We start from the raw sequence: 19,153 nt of genomic DNA on the forward strand, positions 1-19,153 counted from the left end.
CCTTCTGCAGATATTAAAGGTACGGGGGGGAGAAAAAGCATCTAAAGGTTTGTGCACGTGGAGTCGTTTTTTGGAGCAGAAACCGCCAAATTTTAGGAGGATTTGGAGAATTTCCGCCTAAAAAGAACTGTGTCCCCCCTAATAGAGGCCATCTCTCGGGGGGGGAGGGAGGGGGGATATACAGTCATGGCCAAAAGTATTGACACCCCTGCAATTCTGTCAGATAATAATCAGTTTCTTCCTGAAAATGATTGCAATCACAAATTCTTTCATATTATCTTCATTTAATTTGTCTTGGATGAAAAAACACAAAAGAGAATGAAGCAAAAAGCAAAACATTGATCATTTCACACAAAACTCCAAAAATGGGCCAGACAAAAGTATTGGCACCCTCAGCCTAATACTTGGTTGCACAACCTTTAGCCAAAATAACTGCGACCAGCCGCTTCCGGTAACCATCAATGAGTTTCTTACAATGCTCTGCTGGAATTTTAGACCATTCTTCTTTGGCAAACTGCTCCAGGTCCCTGATATTTGAAGGCGCCTTCTCCAAACTGCCATTTTTAGATCTCTCCACAGGTGTTCTATGGGATTCAGGTCTGGACTCATTGCTGGCCACCTTAGAAGTCTCCAGTGCTTTCTCTCAAACCATTTTCTAGTGCTTTTTGAAGTGTGTTTTGGGTCATTGTCCTGCTGGAAGACCCATGACCTCTGAGGGAGACCCAGCTTTCTCACACTGGGCCCTACATTATGCTGCAAAATTTGTTGGTAGTCTTCAGACTTCATAATGCCATGCACACGGTCAAGCAGTCCAGTGCCAGAGGCAGCAAAGCAACCCCAAAACATCAGGGAACCTCCGCCATGTTTGACTGTAGGGACCGTGTTCTTCTCTTTGAATGCCTCTTTTTTTTCTCCTGTAAACTCTATGTTGATGCCTTTGCACAAAAAGCTCTACTTTTGTCTCATCTGACCAGAGAACATTCTTCCAAAACGTTTTAGGCTTTTTCAGGTAAGTTTTGGCAAACTCCAGCCTGGCTTTTTTATGTCTCGGGGTAAGAAGTGGGGTCTTCCTGGGTCTCCTACCATACAGTCCCTTTTCATTCAGACACCGACGGATAGTACGGGTTGACACTGTTGAACCCTCGGACTGCAGGGCAGCTAGAACTTGTTTGGATGTTAGTCGAGGTTCTTTATCCAACATCCGCACAATCTTGCGTTGAAATCTCTTGTCAATTTTTCTTTTCCGTCCACATCTAGGGAGGTTAGCCACAGTGCCATGGGCTTTAGGCCGGCTTCACACTTGCGAGTTTTACGGACGTAAGAGCGCAGAAACTACGTCCGTAAAACTCGCAAAAAATACGGCACAATTATTCTCTATGCCCCTGCTCCTATCTGCCGTATTTTACTGATCAGTATTATACGGCTTTCTACGGCCATACAAAATCGCAGCATGCTGCGTTTGTCACCGTACTGCGCAAGAAATACGCCAATGAAAGTCTATGGAAGCGTGAAAAATACGGATTACACACGGACAAGCAGTGTGACTTGCGAGAAATACGCAGCGCTGTTAGAGAGAAAAGCCGGTAATTCAGTGCGGTGTACAGTAAAATCACACTGACAGCTTACAGTAGAATAGGTGGAATAAATGTGTACACATAGAATAGGTGTATATATATAGATATATGTCAGTAGACACATATATGTATATATATTAATATTTATTCCAGCGCTATACAGCTTGAAAGCCGGTAATTCAATTACCGGCTTTTTCTTTCTCCTTCCTAAAACCCGACATGATTTGAGACCTGGTTTACATACAGTAAACCATGTCTTCTCTCCATTTTTTTTGCATATTCCACACTACTAATGTCAGTAGTGTGTATCTGCAAAATTTGGCCGTTCTAGCTCTTAAAATAAAGGGTTAAATGGCGGAAAAAATTGGCGTGGACTCCCGCGCAATTTTCTCCGCCAGAGTAGTAAAGCCAGTGACTGAGGGCAGATATTAATAGCCTGGAGAGGGTCCATGGTTATTGGCCCCCCCCTGGCTAAAAATATCTGCCCCCAGCCACCCCAGAACAGGCACATCTGGAAGATGCGCCTATTCTGGCACTTGGCCACTCTCTTCCCATTCCCGTGTAGCGGTGGGATATGGGGTAATGAAGGGTTAATGCCACCTTGCTATTGTAAGGTGACATTAAGCCTAATTAATAATGGAGAGGCGTCAATTATGACACCTATCCATTATTAATCCAATTGAATGAAAGGGTTAAATAAAACAAACACATTATTTAAAATTATTTTATTGAAATAAAAACAAAGGTTGTTGTAATATTTTATTTAACGCCCAATCCAATCACTGAAGACCCTCGTTCTGTGAAAGAAAAAACATAATAAACCAACAATATACTTACCCTCCGCAGATCTGTAACGTCCAACGATGTAAATCCTTCTGAAGGGGTTAAAACATTTTGCAGCCAGGAGCTTTGCTAATGCAATGCTACTCCTCGCTGCAAAACCCCGGGGAATGAGTCTAAATATAGATCAATGAGCTATATTTAGCTTCATTTGCGGTGAGGCGCCCTCTGCTGGATGTTCATAGATCGTGGGAAATTTCCTAGAAAGCTCCCAGGCTTTCTAGGCAAGTTCCCACGCTCTATAAACAGCCAGCAGAGGGCGCCTCACCGCAAATGAAGCTAAATATAGATCATTGATCTATATTTAGACTCATTCCCCTGGGTTTTGCAGCGAGGAGCAGCCTGCATTAGCAAAGCTCCTTGCTGCAAAATGTTTTAACCCCTTCAGAAGGATTTACATCGTTGGACGTTACAGATCTGCGGAGGGTAAGTATATTGTTGGTTTATTATGTTTTTTCTTTCACAGAACGAGGGTCTTCAGTGATTGGATTGGGCGTAGAATAAAATATTCCAACAACCATTGTTTTTATTTCATTAAAATAATTTTAAATAATGTGTTTGTGTTTTATTTAACCCTTTCATTCAATTGGATTAATAATGGATAGGTGTCATAATTGACGCCTCTCCATTATTAATTAGGCTTAATGTCACCTTACAATAGCAAGGTGGCATTAACCCTTCATTACCCCATATCCCACCGCTACACGGGAATGGGAAGAGAGTGGCCAAGTGCCAGAATAGGCGCATCTTCCAGATGTGCCTTTTCTGGGGTGGCTGGGGGCAGGTGTTTTTAGCCAGGGGGGGGCCAATAACCGTGGACCCTCTCCAGGCTATTAATATCTGCCCTCAGTCACTGGCTTTACTACTCTGGCGGAGAAAATTGCGCGGGAGCCCACGCCAATTTTTTCCGCCATTTAACCCTTTATTTTAAGAGCTAGAACGGCCAAATTTTGCAGATACACACTACTGACATTAGTAGTGTGGAATCTGCAAAAAAAATGGAGAGAAGACATGGTTTACTGTATGTAAACCATGTCTCAAATCATGTCGGGTTTTAGGAAGGAGAAAGAAAAAGCCGGTAATTGAATTACCGGCTTTCAAGCTGTATAGCGCTGGAATAAATATTAATATATATACATATGTGTCTAATAACATTATATATATATATATATATATATATATATATATATATATATATATATATATATATATATATATATATATATATATATATATTATTTTTTTTTTTTTTTTTTTTATTTTTGGGACACATGGATCATTTCTATAGCGGTATGTTGGTTTTGCAAGCCTGCGAGAAAACCACGCAGTACGGATGCCATACGGATTACATACGGAGGATGCCATGCGCAAAAAACGCTGACACACCCTGCCTACGGAGGAGCTACGGACCACTATTTTCGGGACATTTCAGCGTATTACGGCCGTAATATACGGACCGTATTTTCATACGCTGAGTGTGAAGCCGGCCTTACACTTCTTGATGACACAGGAACATTCAGGTCTTTGGAGATGGACTTGTAGCCTTGAGATTGCTCATGCTTCCTCACAATTTGGTTTCTCAAGTCCTCAGACAGTTCTTTGGTCTTCTTTCTTTTCTCCATGCTCAATGTGGTCACACAAGGACACAGGACAGCGGTTGAGTCAACTTTAATCCATGTCAATCGGCTGCAAGTGTGATTTAGTTATTGCCAACACCTGTTAGGGGCCACAGGGAAGTTACAGGTGCTGTTAATTACACTAATTACAGAAGCATCACTTGATTTTTCCAACAGTGCCAATACTTTTGTCCACCCCCTTTTTTATGTTTGGTGTGGAATTATATCCAATTTGGCTTTAGGACAATTCTTTTTGTGTTTTTTTTTATATAAGACAAATTAAATGAAGATAATAATAAAAAATAATTTGTGTTTGCAATCATTTTCAGGAAGAAACGGAGTATTATCTGACAGAATTGCAGGGGTGTCAATACTTTTGGCCATGACTGTATGTTCTATTTTGACTATTGAGGCATCTGCTGGGGGTTATCCTCGCTCAGCCCCACCCAGGACTTGTATAGGGCATTGTATGCGGGCCCCCCACCCCACCCCACCCCCGTACCTGGAGAGTTTCACTCCTCTTGTCCCTGGTTCTCCCGGAATGTCGCCCGACGTCATTCTGACTCCAAAAATTGCATATTCCACACGTATCGCCGCATTCCTGACCCCTGCAGAAACCTAGACCCCTTCTTATATCAGGGTGGTCTTTATGGAGTCCCCCAGGCCCTGAATACCATAGAAATCCTGTCGCCATCCCACCCTATGTCAGTCTTTACCGATTGTCTCATTCTATTGTCACCCATTAAATGTAGACCCCAAAAATCCGTAGTATGGACACTCTGAGCTCCTGTAGGTGCGGACGTAGCAGGACTAGCCCCCCGTGTATTGCATTAGTTTACAGCCCCTTGGTGTGGGATCTTCTCATTCCTCGATGGCCCCCAATATTCAGCAGATCTGATGGGGCGACACCGGTGCCGCACTGTGGACTCCGTCATCATCATCACTGATACAATGTATCACAGCCGGAGATTCTTCTCTAGTTTGGGGGTCTCTATTCTCCATAGACCCCAGCTCTAATATGTGAAGCAGAGGGGCGCGGTACGGGGAGGACACACGCCGCCATATCTCAGGTAGGATGTCCGACCGCATAGCCGTCATTCCACAATGTGCAGAATGTGTCCGACCGGTCGGAGGGGATTCCATCGATAACAATGACAAGAACGCAAGACGTTAACCCCTGCACGGCTGGAGAAAGAAACTCAAGAGATGAGGCTGAGTCGAAAGAGAAACGTATCAATAAAATGACCAGATGATGGAGGGTGCGTTTTATTTTGCACCCCTAATTCCTGAATTAAAGATACAGCTCCTACAGATTTGCTTGAACGAGCTCCTCGGGGGCGGGGTTTAACCTCACTTCGCTCCTCTCGCTTCCTCATTGGTGGCATCCATTCTTGAACTTTTAATTTTACATTTTAATAACCACACAACGTGTCAGTAAATGAAAATATCTAAAAAAAAAACAAAACACTCCCGGTCTTAGTACTGGTAAAGATTTGTTACAATGTGTCAGGGTAGCCGAGCAAGAAAGCAGCTATAGGGGTGTAAAAGGGAACAACCTAAACCTGTCCACCTGCCGCTATTATGAATGGTAGGTGGGTGACCTGCTAGGAAAATATCTTCGCTGATACATTGTAACGACCTGAGGCTTTTACAGGATGCCGTTTCCGGACGCGAGAAGGTTTTCATTCACTGAAAGCAAGCAGAGATTGGGATGAGGGTAAAAGCCTCTGAGGACGGCTGTACGCCTGCTGTATGGCCAGAAAATGGATTTATTGCAGATTTATCAGAAACATGACGGAGGAGAACGTCAGCATGGAGGGTGCCCACCTCTGTGTCAGTAAATGAGACCCCCGGCTGCCAATAAAGCCGAGATCCAAAGCATTACTGAGCCTACAACTAAAGGAGCTCATGGCGCAGGGTTCGTTACAGTGTATCAGCGCCGTGTTGGTTAAACAATCCCATTCACTGACAGCAAGCAGAAATCTTATGACGCAAAGAAACTGATCGTCTGATTATAAAGACGTGTGTTATATGAGCCATTAACCCTATAGGAAAACTGCATATATAGCAATTCCCTAACTGACTACTAGTGTGACAATCACTCCCATCATCCACAGGGAAGTCCTTCTGATAAATATGGGACATTTTTTAACAAGGCTAATCACAACTTGTGATGCATGATCTGTAGAGGACAAATTGGGTGACACTAGGAGGTATCAAGAAGATGGAGCTGCCTGCAAATTAAAGGGTTATTCCCCAAAAACCAAGTTATCACCTTTAAGTGGTAACTTGCTTCTATCTGGGAGGGTCCGACCCAGATTGGGGTTCTGCAGCCTCGGAATGGAGCGGGAGTGTGCATGCTCAGCCTTCGCTCCAGTCACTGTCTATGGGGCTGATGGAAATATCAGTCCCATAGACAATGAACGGATCAGAGGCCGGGAATGTGCGTCTCAGCTCCATCCAGGATGGGGATAAGGAGCCCTAGTGTTTAGGGACGGTGTTCACATTGACCCCGAAGGAGTAGCAAGTCATTCAAAGGGGTATTCTGCAGAGGGCCGATGACGCCATGCGCAATGATCTGCATGTATCGGTAGACGCGATGCCCCCGAATACCCCTTAGAGAACAGACCCCGACCAACGGCGCACACTGGGCTCCCACTCCCAAGAGTTTACTGCTGAGGGGCCCCAAAGCTAGGACTCATCGTTGAAAATTAAAGTAATGCGGTTAGGTGGTCCAACCAGTCCCCGTGGGATCGATCATTTTCGCAGTTCGCCCCCCACTCTGGATCAGTTTCGTCCTTATCTAAAACTTGATTCTGAACCAATTCCCAGAGTTTCTTTGTTCCCCATGAACCAGTTTGACTTCAGGTTCTCGCTGTAAACATCACTGACCCCAACAATGGAGGAAAACCAGTCTGGAGCCGGAGAACTGGGGCAGAGGTGGGGGAGGAGGAGGAGGAGAGCAGCTTCTTGTCTCCACCTTCCAGTGTCTCCTGCCCCCCCATAAGATAAGGCCTGAGTTAACCCCACCCCAGAAGTGAGTGCATCAGCCAGGACTCCACACACCTGAGCAGGTGAGTACAGGTGCAGGAGCCGCCCGCCTGGAGGTTTGGGTGAGGGGGCCTACACTTATGCAATGGCATTTTTTATATAAAATCAATATTGGGGATTTTTGTGGAACTACAACTCTCAGTGTGGTCCCCAGCTGGAGACTTTCAGCCATGCAGTGGCTGCTAATTATCAGTGAAGTGTGCGGATTACTTTGTTCAGGGGCCACATCCGAAACAGGTGGAATTGTGAATTAGGAGGAGTTACTGGCCCCTATATTGCTCTTGCACAGGGGCCACTTTCTGTCTCTGTCCACCAGTGGGTTTTCCTGGGTGGATGCTGGGAGTACCTGACCACTACAACCAGCTGGACGGACGCACGGATTCATGGTCCTCGGCTCATGACTGGGAACGACTTGTATTCACTGGAAGTAAGAAAAGAAGGTTCCCGCTGACTGCCGGCAGCGCAGATCTGGGAAGTGTTAGTAATTCCGGATGTTGGGAGTTTTCTCTTTATTGGCGGCTTCTGTTTTACTCCTTCTTTATATGATGTGATTGGAATATGTCAATGGCGTCCTGCAAGGGTCTGTTACCACATTGGGGGCTGCCTTTATGATGAAGCAGTAGATGTCACCTGCAGTCTTATGTAACACCACTGATAACGCAGTGTAATGTTGGTTCCATGCAGTCCTATGTAACATCATGGATAACAGTGTAATGTAGTATGTTTAATGCAGTCCTATGTAACACTACAGATAACACAGTGATAACTCTGAGTACAGATAATGTAGTGGATGTCACCTGCAGTCCTATGTAACACCACAGATAACACAGTGATAACTCGGAGTACAGATAATGTAGTAGATGTCACCTGCAGTCCTATGTAACACCACTGATAACGCAGTGTAATGTTGGTTCCATGCAGTCCTATGTAACATCATAGATAACCATGTAATGTAGTATGTTTAATGCAGTCCTATGTAACACTACAGATAACACAGTGATAACTCTGAGTACAGATAATGTAGATGTCACCTGCAGTCCTATGTAACACCACAGATAACACCGTGATAACTCTCTGAGTACAGATAATGTAGTGGATGTCACCTGCAGTCCTATGTAGGGCACCTTTTGCTTTCTGTCTGTTTATTGATATAAGTGAACAGTGGGTTGATGGAGGCTGCTTTCTATAAGTGGAATCTAGGACCGGTGACATTTCGGGGTCTTTAGAGTGATTTATGGGTCATATTTTGTGACTTTAAATGTAAGTAAAACTCTGACTGTGTAATAATCCCACAATGTGCCGCACGCACTGATCCGGTAACACAGCAGCACTGGTGTCATGGTCTCTGTACTGGGAGAATGTTGGTATTAATGTTTTGCTAAGTCTATATGTTCGTTTACTCCAATTGGAATACAGTGAATTACCAGCAGCATTCTTAGTAGTAGATGTTCCGTGCAGTCCTATGTAAGGCACAGTGGTGTCTCGGAGTACGGATGATGTAGTAGATGTTCCGTGCAGTCCTATGTAAGGCACAGTGGTGTCTCGGAGTACGGATGATGTAGTAGATGTTCCGTGCAGTCCTATGTAAGGCACAGTGGTGTCTCGGAGTACGGATGATGTAGTAGATGTTCCGTGCAGTCCTATGTAAGGCACAGTGGTGTCTCGGAGTACGGATGATGTAGTAGATGTTCCGTGCAGTCCTATGTAAGGCACAGTGGTGTCTCGGAGTACGGATGATGTAGTAGATGTTTTGTGCAGTCCTATGTAAGGCACAGTGGTGTCTCGGAGTATACATAATGTAGTAATGTTCCGTGCAGTTCTATGTAACGCACAGTGGTGTCTCGGTGTACAGATAATGTAGTAGATGTTTTGTGCAGTCCTATGTAACGCACAGTGGTGTCTCGGTGTACAGATAATGTAGTGATGATTTGTGCAGTCCTATGTAACATACTCTCCTCCGCAGATTGCAGCATGTTGGGTCCCATTCACATGTGTGAGATCTGCCGCAGAGAGCTGGACACAGTCACATGGTCCCTATATTACATAGTAACATAGTTAGTAAGGCCGAAAAAAGACATTTGTCCATCCAGTTCAGCCTATATTCCATCATAATAAATCCCCAGATCTACGTCCTTCTACAGAACCTAATTGTATGATACAATATTGTTCTGCTCCAGGAAGACATCCAGGCCTCTCTTGAACCCCTCGACTGAGTTCGCCATCACCACCTCCTCAGGCAAGCAATTCCAGATTCTCACTGCCCTAACAGTAAAGAATCCTCTTCTATGTTGGTGGAAAAACCTTCTCTCCTCCAGACGCAAAGAATGCCCCCTTGTGCCCGTCACCTTCCTTGGTATAAACAGATCCTCAGCGAGATATTTGTATTGTCCCCTTATATACTTATACATGGTTATTAGATCGCCCCTCAGTCGTCTTTTTTCTAGACTAAATAATCCTAATTTCGCTAATCTATCTGGGTATTGTAGTTCTCCCATCCCCTTTATTAATTTTGTTGCCCTCCTTTGTACTCTCTCTAGTTCCATTATATCCTTCCTGAGCACCGGTGCCCAAAACTGGACACAGTACTCCATGTGCGGTCTAACTAGGGATTTGTACAGAGGCAGTATAATGCTCTCATCATGTGTATCCAGACCTCTTTTAATGCACCCCATGATCCTGTTTGCCTTGGCAGCTGCTGCCTGGCACTGGCTGCTCCAGGTAAGTTTATCATTAACTAGGATCCCCAAGTCCTTCTCCCTGTCAGATTTACCCAGTGGTTTCCCGTTCAGTGTGTAATGGTGATATTGATTCCCTCTTCCCATGTGTATAACCTTACATTTATCATTGTTAAACCTCATCTGCCACCTTTCAGCCCAAGTTTCCAACTTATCCAGATCCATCTGTAGCAGAATACTATCTTCTCTTGTATTAACTGCTTTACATAGTTTTGTATCATCTGCAAATATCGATATTTTACTGTGTAAACCTTCTACCAGATCATTAATGAATATGTTGAAGAGAACAGGTCCCAATACTGACCCCTGCGGTCCCCACTGGTCACAGCGACCCAGTTAGAGACTATACCATTTATAACCACTAGTGTTGAGCATTCCGATACCGCAAGTATCGGGTATCGGCCGATACTTGCGGTATCGGAATTCCGATACCGAGATCCGATATTTTTGTGATATCGGGTATCGGTATCGGAAGTGTAAAATAAAGAATTAAAATAAAAAATATTGTTATATTCACCTCTCCGGCGGCCCCTGGACATCAGCGGGAGGATCCGGCGTCCGGCACGGCTTCTTTCTTCAAAATGCGCGCCTTCAGGACCTGTGGAATGACGTCCCGGCTTCTGATTGGTCGCGTGCCGCCCATGTGACCGCCACGCGACCAATCAGAAGCCGCGACGTCATTCCTCAGCTAAAGTCCTAGAATGAGCGCCTTCTAGGACCTGAGGAATGACGTCGCGGCTTCTGATTGGTCGCGTGGCGGTCACATGGGCGGCACGCGACCAATCAGAAGCCGGGACGTCATTCCACAGGTCCTGAAGGCGCGCATTTTGAAGAAAGAAGCCGTGCCGGACGCCGGATCCTCCCGCTGATGTCCAGGGGCCGCCGGAGAGGTGAATATAACAATATTTTTTATTTTAATTCTTTATTTTACACTTTAATATGGATCCCAGGGCCTGAAGGAGAGTTTCCTCTCCTTCAGACCCTGGGATCCATGAGGATACATTCCGATACTTGATGTCCCATTGACTTGTATTGGTATCGGATATCGGTATCGGCGATATCCGATATTTTTCGGGTATCGGCCGATACTATCCGATACCGATACTTTCAAGTATCGGACGGTATCGCTCAACACTAATAACCACCCTCTGCTTTCTATCACTAAGCCAGTTACTAACCCATTTACACACATTTTCCCCCAGACCAAGCATTCTCATTTTGTGTACCAACCTCTTGTGCGGCACGGTATCAAACGCTTTGGAAAAATCGAGATATACCACGTCCAAAGACTCACCGTGGTCCAGCCTATAGCTTACCTCTTCATAAAAACTGATTAGATTGGTTTGACAGGAGCGATTTCTCATAAACCCATGCTGATATGGAGTTACACAGTTATTCTCATTGAGATAATCCAGAATAACATCCCTCAGAAACCCTTCAAATATTTTACCAACAATAGAGGTTAGACTTACTGGCCTATAATTTCCAGGTTCACTTTTAGAGCCCTTTTTGAATATTGGCACCACATTTGCTATGCGCCAGTCCTGCGGAACAGACCCTGTCGCTATAGAGTCACTAAAAACAAGAAATAATGGTTTATCTATTACATTACTTAGTTCTCTTAGTACTCGTGGGTGTATGCCATCCGGACCCGGAGATTTATCTATTTTAATCTTATTTAGCCGGTTTCGCACCTCTTCTTGGGTTAGATTGGTGACCCTTAATATAGGGTTTTCATTGTTTCTTGGGATTTCACCTAGCATTTCATTTTCCACCGTGAATACCGTGGAGAAGAAGGTGTTTAATATGTTAGCTTTTTCCTCGTCATCTACAACCATTCTTTCCTCACTATTTTTTAAGGGGCCTACATTTTCAGTTTTTATTCTTTTACTATTGATATAGTTGAAGAACAGTTTGGGATTAGTTTTACTCTCCTTAGCAATGTGCTTCTCTGTTTCCTTTTTGGCAGCTTTAATTAGTTTTTTAGATAAAGTATTTTTCTCCCTATAGTTTTTTAGAGCTTCAATGGTGCCATCCTGCTTTAGTAGTGCAAATGCTTTCTTTTTACTGTTAATTGCCTGCCTTACTTCTTTGTTTAGCCACATTGGGTTTTTCCTATTTCTAGTCCTTTTATTCCCACAAGGTATAAACCGCTTACACTGCCTATTTAGGATGTTCTTAAACATTTCCCATTTATTATCTGTATTCTCATTTCTGAGGATATTGTCCCAGTCTACCAGATTAAGGGCATCTCTAAGCTGTTCAAACTTTGCCTTCCTAAAGTTCAATGTTTTTGTGACTCCCTGACAAGTCCCCCTAGTGAAAGACAGGTGAAACTGTACAATATTGTGGTCGCTATTTCCTAAATGCCCAACCACCTGCAGATTTGTTATTCTGTCAGGTCTATTAGATAGTATTGGGTCTAAAAGTGCTGCTCCTCTGGTTGGATTCTGCACCAATTGTGAAAGATAATTTTTCTTGGTTATTAGCAGAAACCTGTTGCCTTTATGGGTTTCACAGGTTTCTGTTTCCCAGTTAATATCCGGGTAGTTAAAGTCCCCCATAACCAGGACCTCATTATGGGTTGCAGCTTCATCTATCTGCTTTAGAAGTAGACTTTCCATGCTTTCTGTTATATTTGGGGGTTTGTAACAGACCCCAATGAGAATTTTGTTACCATTTTTCCCTCCATGAATTTCGACCCATATGGACTCGACATCTTCATTTCCTTCGCTAATATCCTCCCTTAAAGTGGACTTTAGACAAGACTTTACATAGAGACAAACCCCTCCTCCTCTCCGATTTTTACGATCCTTTCTAAACAGACTGTAACCCTGTAAGTTAACTGCCCAGTCATAGCTTTCATCTAACCATGTCTCGGTTATTCCCACTATGTCAAAGTTACCTGTAGATATTTCTGCTTCTAGTTCTTCCATCTTGTTTGTCAGGCTTCTGGCGTTTGCGAGCATGCAGTTTAGAGGATTTTGTTTTGTTCCAATCTCCTCGCTGTGGATTGTTTTAGAAATGTTCTTACCTCCCTTCTGAGTATGTTTTCCTGGGTCGTCTTTGTTCAAGTCTAATGTTTTTCTTCCCGTCCCCTCTTCACCTGTTCATATTCACCTGTCTCTGATAGTGAGCGGCCCTTAATCCGCCTGATGTGCTGCAGCTGCGCATTGTCTGTGCTGGTGACCCCCCCCCCCCCCAGGGCATCCATGGTTTCACCTTGCGCCTCCCCCCATCCCTGCAGCACATGGTACGGCCCATTGTTGTGTAAACACTGCAGCCTCTGTTACATTTCTTCTGGGCTGATACATTGTATCCATTGTCCCTCTTCATCCACCACAGGCTGTTATGGGGCCAAGGACACAATATTCTCCCTCTGACAGCAAGCAGACATGTTGGAGAATAATGGAGAACTGATAGTCACAGGACTGTGCGGTCGCCATTGGTTACATTATATATTCTCATCGGAACCTTTACTATAGAATACAATTAGTGTCAGTCGTTTGTCTATTGCTGCATGTGTCACACTATCTATACTCGGTACACAGCTTCCTCCAGGGCCACTGCTTAAGATGTATGACAACTGATGCAAGAAAAATGGAGTAGATGCCCATGGAAACCTCTGCTACACTTATCATGTTGTAATTTCAGAATGTTATCCTTAATATATCACCCCCTAGTGGTGGCTGCAGACAGGATCTTATCATGTATCTCTGTATACAGGGAGCTCCCCCTAGTGGTGGCTGCAGACAGGATCTTATCATGTATCTCTATATACAGGGAGCTCCCCCTAGTGGTGGCTGCAGACAGGATCTTATGTATCTCTGTATACAGGGAGCTCCCCCTAGTGGTGGCTGCAGACAGGATCTTATCATGTATCTCTGTATACAGGGAGCTCCCCCTAGTGGTGGCTGCAGACAGAATCTTATCATGTATCTCTATATACAGGGAGCTCCCCCTAGTGGTGGCTGCAGACAGGATCTTATGTATCTCTGTATACAGGGAGCTCCCCCTAGTGGTGGCTGCAGACAGGATCTTATCATGTATCTCTGTATACAGGGAGCTCCCCCTAGTGGTGGCTGTAGACAGGATCTTATCATGTATCTCTGTATACAGGGAGCTCCTCCTAGTGGTGGCTGCAGACAGGATCTTATCATGTATCTCTGTATACAGGGAGCTCCCCCTAGTGGTGGCTGCAGACAGAATCTTATCATGTATCTCTGTATACAGGGAGCTCCCCCTAGTGGTGGCTGCAGACAGGATCTTCTCATGTATCTCTGTATACAGGGAGCTCCCCCTAGTGGTGGCTGCAGACAGGATCTTATCATGTATCTCTGTATACAGGGGGCTCCCCCTAGTGGTGGCTGCAGACAGGCTCTTATCATGTATCTCTGTATACAGGGAGCTCCCCCTAGTGTTGGCTGCAGACTGGATCTTATCATGTATCTCTGTATACAGGGAGCTCCCCCTAGTGGTGGCTGCAGACAGGATCTTATCATGTATCTCTGTATACAGGGAGCTCCCCCTAGTGGTGGCTGCAGACAGGATCTTATCATGTATCTCTGTATACAGGGAGCTCCCCCTAGTGGTGACTGCAGACAGGATCTTATCATGAATCTCTGTATACAGGGAGCTCCCCCTAGTGGTGACTGCAGACAGGATCTTATCATGCATCTCTGTATACAGGGAGCTCCCCCTAGTGGTGACTGCAGATAGGATCTTATCATGTATCTCTGTATACAGGGAGCTCCCCCTAGTGGTGGCTGCAGACAGGATCTTATCATGAATCTCTGTATACAGGGAGCTCCCCCTAGTGGTGACCGCAGACAGGATGTTATCATGTATCTCTGTATACAGGGAGCTCCCCCTAGTGGTGACTAGAGACAATCTCTAACTAGAATTTCTGATCATGAACTGCATGGAGTCTTTTTGGCAAAAGGTAAACTAATATTTGTTTAATCTAATACAGATAACTTGTCAAGATGGCAGAAAAGGGCAGCAGTGGCCTTGTGGCAATCATCGTGTTTGGAAATGTCGTGATAATGGTGAGTTGAGCTTAGTCAGGAGGCAAGTACATATTGAACTGTCTCCTGCTAGCAAGCATGGATGCACACATGGCAAGGGGGATGTCTAACAGCATCATAAATGAGAGTAAACTCAACACTGACATTGCTTTGAATACTAATGGATATATAAAGGAGTGATACCCCCCACTAGCCCCAGGAAAATATGTGGAATGCTGATTTACAGGTCAGTCCAAGCTCATGGAGAGATATGAGGGAGCGGTCAGGCACGAATGTTTTCAATCTAGGCCAGGATGTTTCCCCTTTTAAAGGGAAGGAGAAATACACAGATTACCACCTAAGTGTTGAATATGAGTCTCACTTTGTTTCTGCAAGAAAAATATTTAGAATTGAGAGTCCTCTGGTTGATGCCTTTTAATGGCCGTACAGCCGTACAGCCAGCTCTTCCCTCTCCTAGTGTATCCTCACCCACCCCCTGCAGACTGTGAGCCCTCGCGGGCAGGGTCCTCCCTCCTTATGTACTCGTGTGCCTTGTTATCTGCTCATGTTTAATGTAATTGTCTATATTTGCCCCGTATTCACATGTAAAGCGCCATGGAATAAATGGCGCTATAAAAATGTATAATAATAATAATAATAATAAAAATGGCTAACTGAAAAGATGGTAACAAATTGCAGCTTTCGAGAATACTAAGGTCTCTATGCCTGATGAAGAGCCCGGAGTAGTCTCGAAAACTGCAATTTATCATCTTTTCAGTTAGCCATTAAAAGGTATCAACCACTGAGGACTCTCAATTCTAAATATTTTTCTATGCACTGGTTAACACGGTACCAAGATATATTTGTTTCTGCATTAATTTAATATCCGCTAAGAATATAACTACTATAATACTGCCCCTATGTACAAGAATATAACTACTATAATACTGCTCCTATGTACAAGAATATAACTGCTATAATACTGCTCCTATGTACAAGAATATAACTACTATAATACTGCTCCTATGTACAGGAATATAACTGCTATAATAATGCCCCTATGTACAAGAATATAACTACTATAATACTGCCCCTATGTACAAGAATATAACTACTATAATACTGCCCCTATGTACAAGAATATAACTACTATAATACTGCTCCTATGTACAAGAATATAACTGCTATAATACTGCTCCTATGTACAAGAATATAACTACTATAATACTGCCCCTATGTACAGGAATATAACTGCTATAATAATGCCCCTATGTACAAGAATATAACTACTATAATACTGCCCCTATGTACAGGAATATAACTGCTATAATAATGCCCCTATGTACAGGAATATAACTGCTATAATACTGCCCCTATGTACAAGAATATAACTACTATAATACTGCCCCTATTTACAAGAATATAACTACTATAATACTGCTCCTATGTACAAGAATATAACTACTATAATACTGCCCCTATGTACAAGAATATAACTACTATAATACTGCCCCTATGTACAGGAATATAACTGCTATAATAATGCCCCTATGTACAGGAATATAACTGCTATAATACTGCCCCTATGTACAAGAATATAACTACTATAATACTGCCCCCTATGTACAAGAATATAACTACTATAATACTGCTCCTATGTACAAGAATATATCTACTATAATACTGCTCCTATGTACAAGAATATAACTACTATAATACTGCCCCTATGTACAAGAATATAACTACTATAATACTGCCCCTATGTACAGGAATATCACTGCTATAATACATAGTGTATAGTAAGTATAACTCTTCCTGATACAATGCGATATTGGCGTTTATCTTGCTCTTGTCCCGTATTTTGTACGCAGCTCTGCGGCTTGGCCTTGTTTGCCGAAACGATTTGGGCCACCACTGATCCCTACTACGTTTATCCAGTTTTGGGGGCGACGGGAAAAGATGACGTCTTTGCTGGAGGCTGGATTGGAATCTTCTGCGGATTCTCCTTCTTCCTTCTGGGATTGTATGGAATTGTGGCTGCGATAAAGGGAAGCCGGACGATGCTCATGGTGGTAAGCGGAGGGGATACAGAGTAGCCGGGTCGGGGGGGGAAGCAGCTTTTCGGGCCTCGGGATGACACTGGACACTTCTTGCCTCCCCCCCCTGCAGTACTTGGTGCTGATGATGATCGTCTACATTTTTGAATGCGCTTCCTGTATAACGTCGTTCACACACCGGGATTACGTAAGTGGCAGCAATAGATTTGTGCTCATTTGTAGCGATGTTGTAAGATTTGTCTCCATATTTTCTGCTCGTTTTTTGTCTTCTCCCCTTTATCTAGATGATAAACTCCAACGTCATCAAGGCCCAGATGCTGACGCGTTTCGCGGACAACACGAACACAGGCGCCGAGATCACCAACTTCTGGAAGAGGGTCATGTTGGATGTAAGCGTAAAGCTGCTCTGACTGATCACGATTTTATTTATTTTAATTAACCCTCTGCTTTCAATCTTTTTTTTTTTTTTTTTGTATTTAACTTTTGATTTAAAGGGCGGAAAAAAAAGCATTTTAATGATTAGTAAAAATTTTTTAAAAAAATTACAAAATAATCATCCATAATTTAAAAAAAAAAAAAAAATGGAATCTTGCAAAGGAGAAAAATTAATGTGTTGAAAATTTAAAGACCAAAAAAAATCCTACGTCCAATAGTTTAGCCTAAAACTTAAAAAAAAAAAAAAAAAAAAAGTGCTGCATTGTGGGAAAAAAAAAAAATAAAATTTTTGTACAGTTTGATATTTTGCGAAGCTAAAAAATGGAGCCAAACGCAGAGTGTGAATGGCGTCTTTACTGATTGGACCTATAATGTCGCTTTGTCTTTGTAGAAGCAGTGCTGTGGGGTGGACGGACCCCGGGACTGGGTCGACTACTCCTCCACTTTCCGCGTCTCGTATCCGGAACCTGTCGCCCCTTGGCCGTTCTGGTGTTGCGCCAGGGATGACAACTTCCAGATCGTGAATGTTCAAGGCTGCCGGGTTGGACTCGCGCCTTACGTGTACACTACGGTAATTCACAAAACGGGGGGGGGGGGGGAAGATTGATCTTCCCTTTTAATGGTTGGCAAGCTCAGCTCCTTGCCAGAGCACCATGGACTTCCAATGGTATCCTACAGACTTATGAATGCAGCTCTGGATGTGACTAGTGTAGCTTTGCTAGTATATGTTGCTGGTTTATGTGACACTTGTGCGTTTCACATTTCAGGGCTGCTTTGAGCACATCGGACACGCCATCAACAGCTACACCTGGGGCATCTCTTGGTTTGGATTTGCAATTCTCATGTGGACGGTAAGTTGGATTGTGAATGAGTCGTCTATGGATCTTGTAGTGCAGTTCCTATACTGGCCACTAGATGTCAGCACTCAAATCCTATCAAACTTGCTTTACAACCTGCTGTGAAATTTTGCTTTACTATCTCTATAAATTCTAAAAAAAAAAAAAAATTTTATAAAATATTTAATCCTTTCATATATTTAATCCTTTCATATATAAAAAAAATAGTGTGTATATGTGTGTGTGTGTGTGTGTGTGTGTGTATATATATGTATGTATATATATATATATATATATATATATATATATATATATATATATATATATATATATATATATATTTTTATTTATTTATTTTTGCTTCGCCACCCACGTTGGCCGTACTTGCTGTTTAATGATGATATTAGAGGATTTGGACCTAGAAATTCAATCCGCGGTTAATCTCCTCTTCTCCACGGAACATTCTAAAGTCGTGTACGTTTTTTTCCGTACCATCTGCCGCCCTTGTCTCTCCACAGATGCTGGTCATGTTTGCGACAATGTATCACTACTTTACCATGTGATCCGCTGGATCTGAACTCCGTAGCAGCAGGATTACCGCAGGGATTTGGATCATGAAGCCTCCATCAAATACATGGGACTATTATTAATTTCCTGCGAATCGCAGCTCGCACCGGATTTCTCATCATTGGACGATTCCGTATTGAAGTATCATCGTCCGCTGCGCATGTACAGACAATCTTCATGGTCGTCCGCGACCACCATGATGCCCCCCCCATCATGTGACCTTTCCTATACTGCCCCATGTGACTCCGATCATCTGATCGCGGCTGAGAACAGCTTGTTTAATGACGCTGCCCCTCCCCCCTCCCCTGTATTTTTGTTGTATTATGAATAAAGTTTGATGTTTGTTCTTAGTGTTGACTTTTTTTTTTTTTGTTTGTGCTTCTACACAGGAGTTGATATAGATAAAGCGGAGCTGCAGTATAAAGCATAGGGGAGA

At 43.4% G+C, this 19,153-nt stretch overlaps 1 protein-coding gene across 2 annotated transcripts; it reads left to right on the top strand.

Moving 5' to 3' along the window:
• The first annotated feature begins 7,036 nt into the window (after positions 1-7,036).
• On the top strand, positions 7,037-19,067 carry UPK1A (uroplakin 1A). 2 transcript variants are annotated; one of them, XM_069740966.1, is made up of 8 exons: positions 7,037-7,104; positions 14,789-14,864; positions 16,694-16,894; positions 16,992-17,066; positions 17,164-17,268; positions 17,706-17,885; positions 18,082-18,165; positions 18,669-19,067. In XM_069740966.1, exons 2-8 carry the CDS (start codon positions 14,802-14,804, stop codon positions 18,711-18,713), a joined length of 753 nt encoding a protein of 250 aa, XP_069597067.1. In that variant the 5' UTR covers positions 7,037-7,104; positions 14,789-14,801; the 3' UTR covers positions 18,714-19,067. The 2 variants fall into 2 exon arrangements, with proteins under 2 accessions (XP_069597067.1, XP_069597069.1); XM_069740968.1 differs by lacking the exon at positions 7,037-7,104 and adding an exon at positions 7,105-7,143 and having other exon boundaries at positions 18,669-18,851.
• Positions 19,068-19,153: the final 86 nt, after the last annotated feature.

Source organism: Ranitomeya imitator, chromosome 10 (assembly GCF_032444005.1).
Source record: "Ranitomeya imitator isolate aRanImi1 chromosome 10, aRanImi1.pri, whole genome shotgun sequence".
Taxonomy (NCBI): domain Eukaryota; kingdom Metazoa; phylum Chordata; class Amphibia; order Anura; family Dendrobatidae; genus Ranitomeya; species Ranitomeya imitator.

Excerpts from the sequence above, each read along its gene's own strand:
- UPK1A (XM_069740966.1), top strand. The coding sequence starts at position 14,802 with ATGGCAGAAAAGGGCAGCAGTGGCCTTGTGGCAATCATCGTGTTTGGA. Across the intron at positions 14,865-16,693 it reads TTGGAAATGTCGTGATAATG|CTCTGCGGCTTGGCCTTGTT; the intron begins GTGAGTTGAGCT and ends TTTTGTACGCAG. Across the intron at positions 17,269-17,705 it reads GGAAGAGGGTCATGTTGGAT|AAGCAGTGCTGTGGGGTGGA; the intron begins GTAAGCGTAAAG and ends TTGTCTTTGTAG.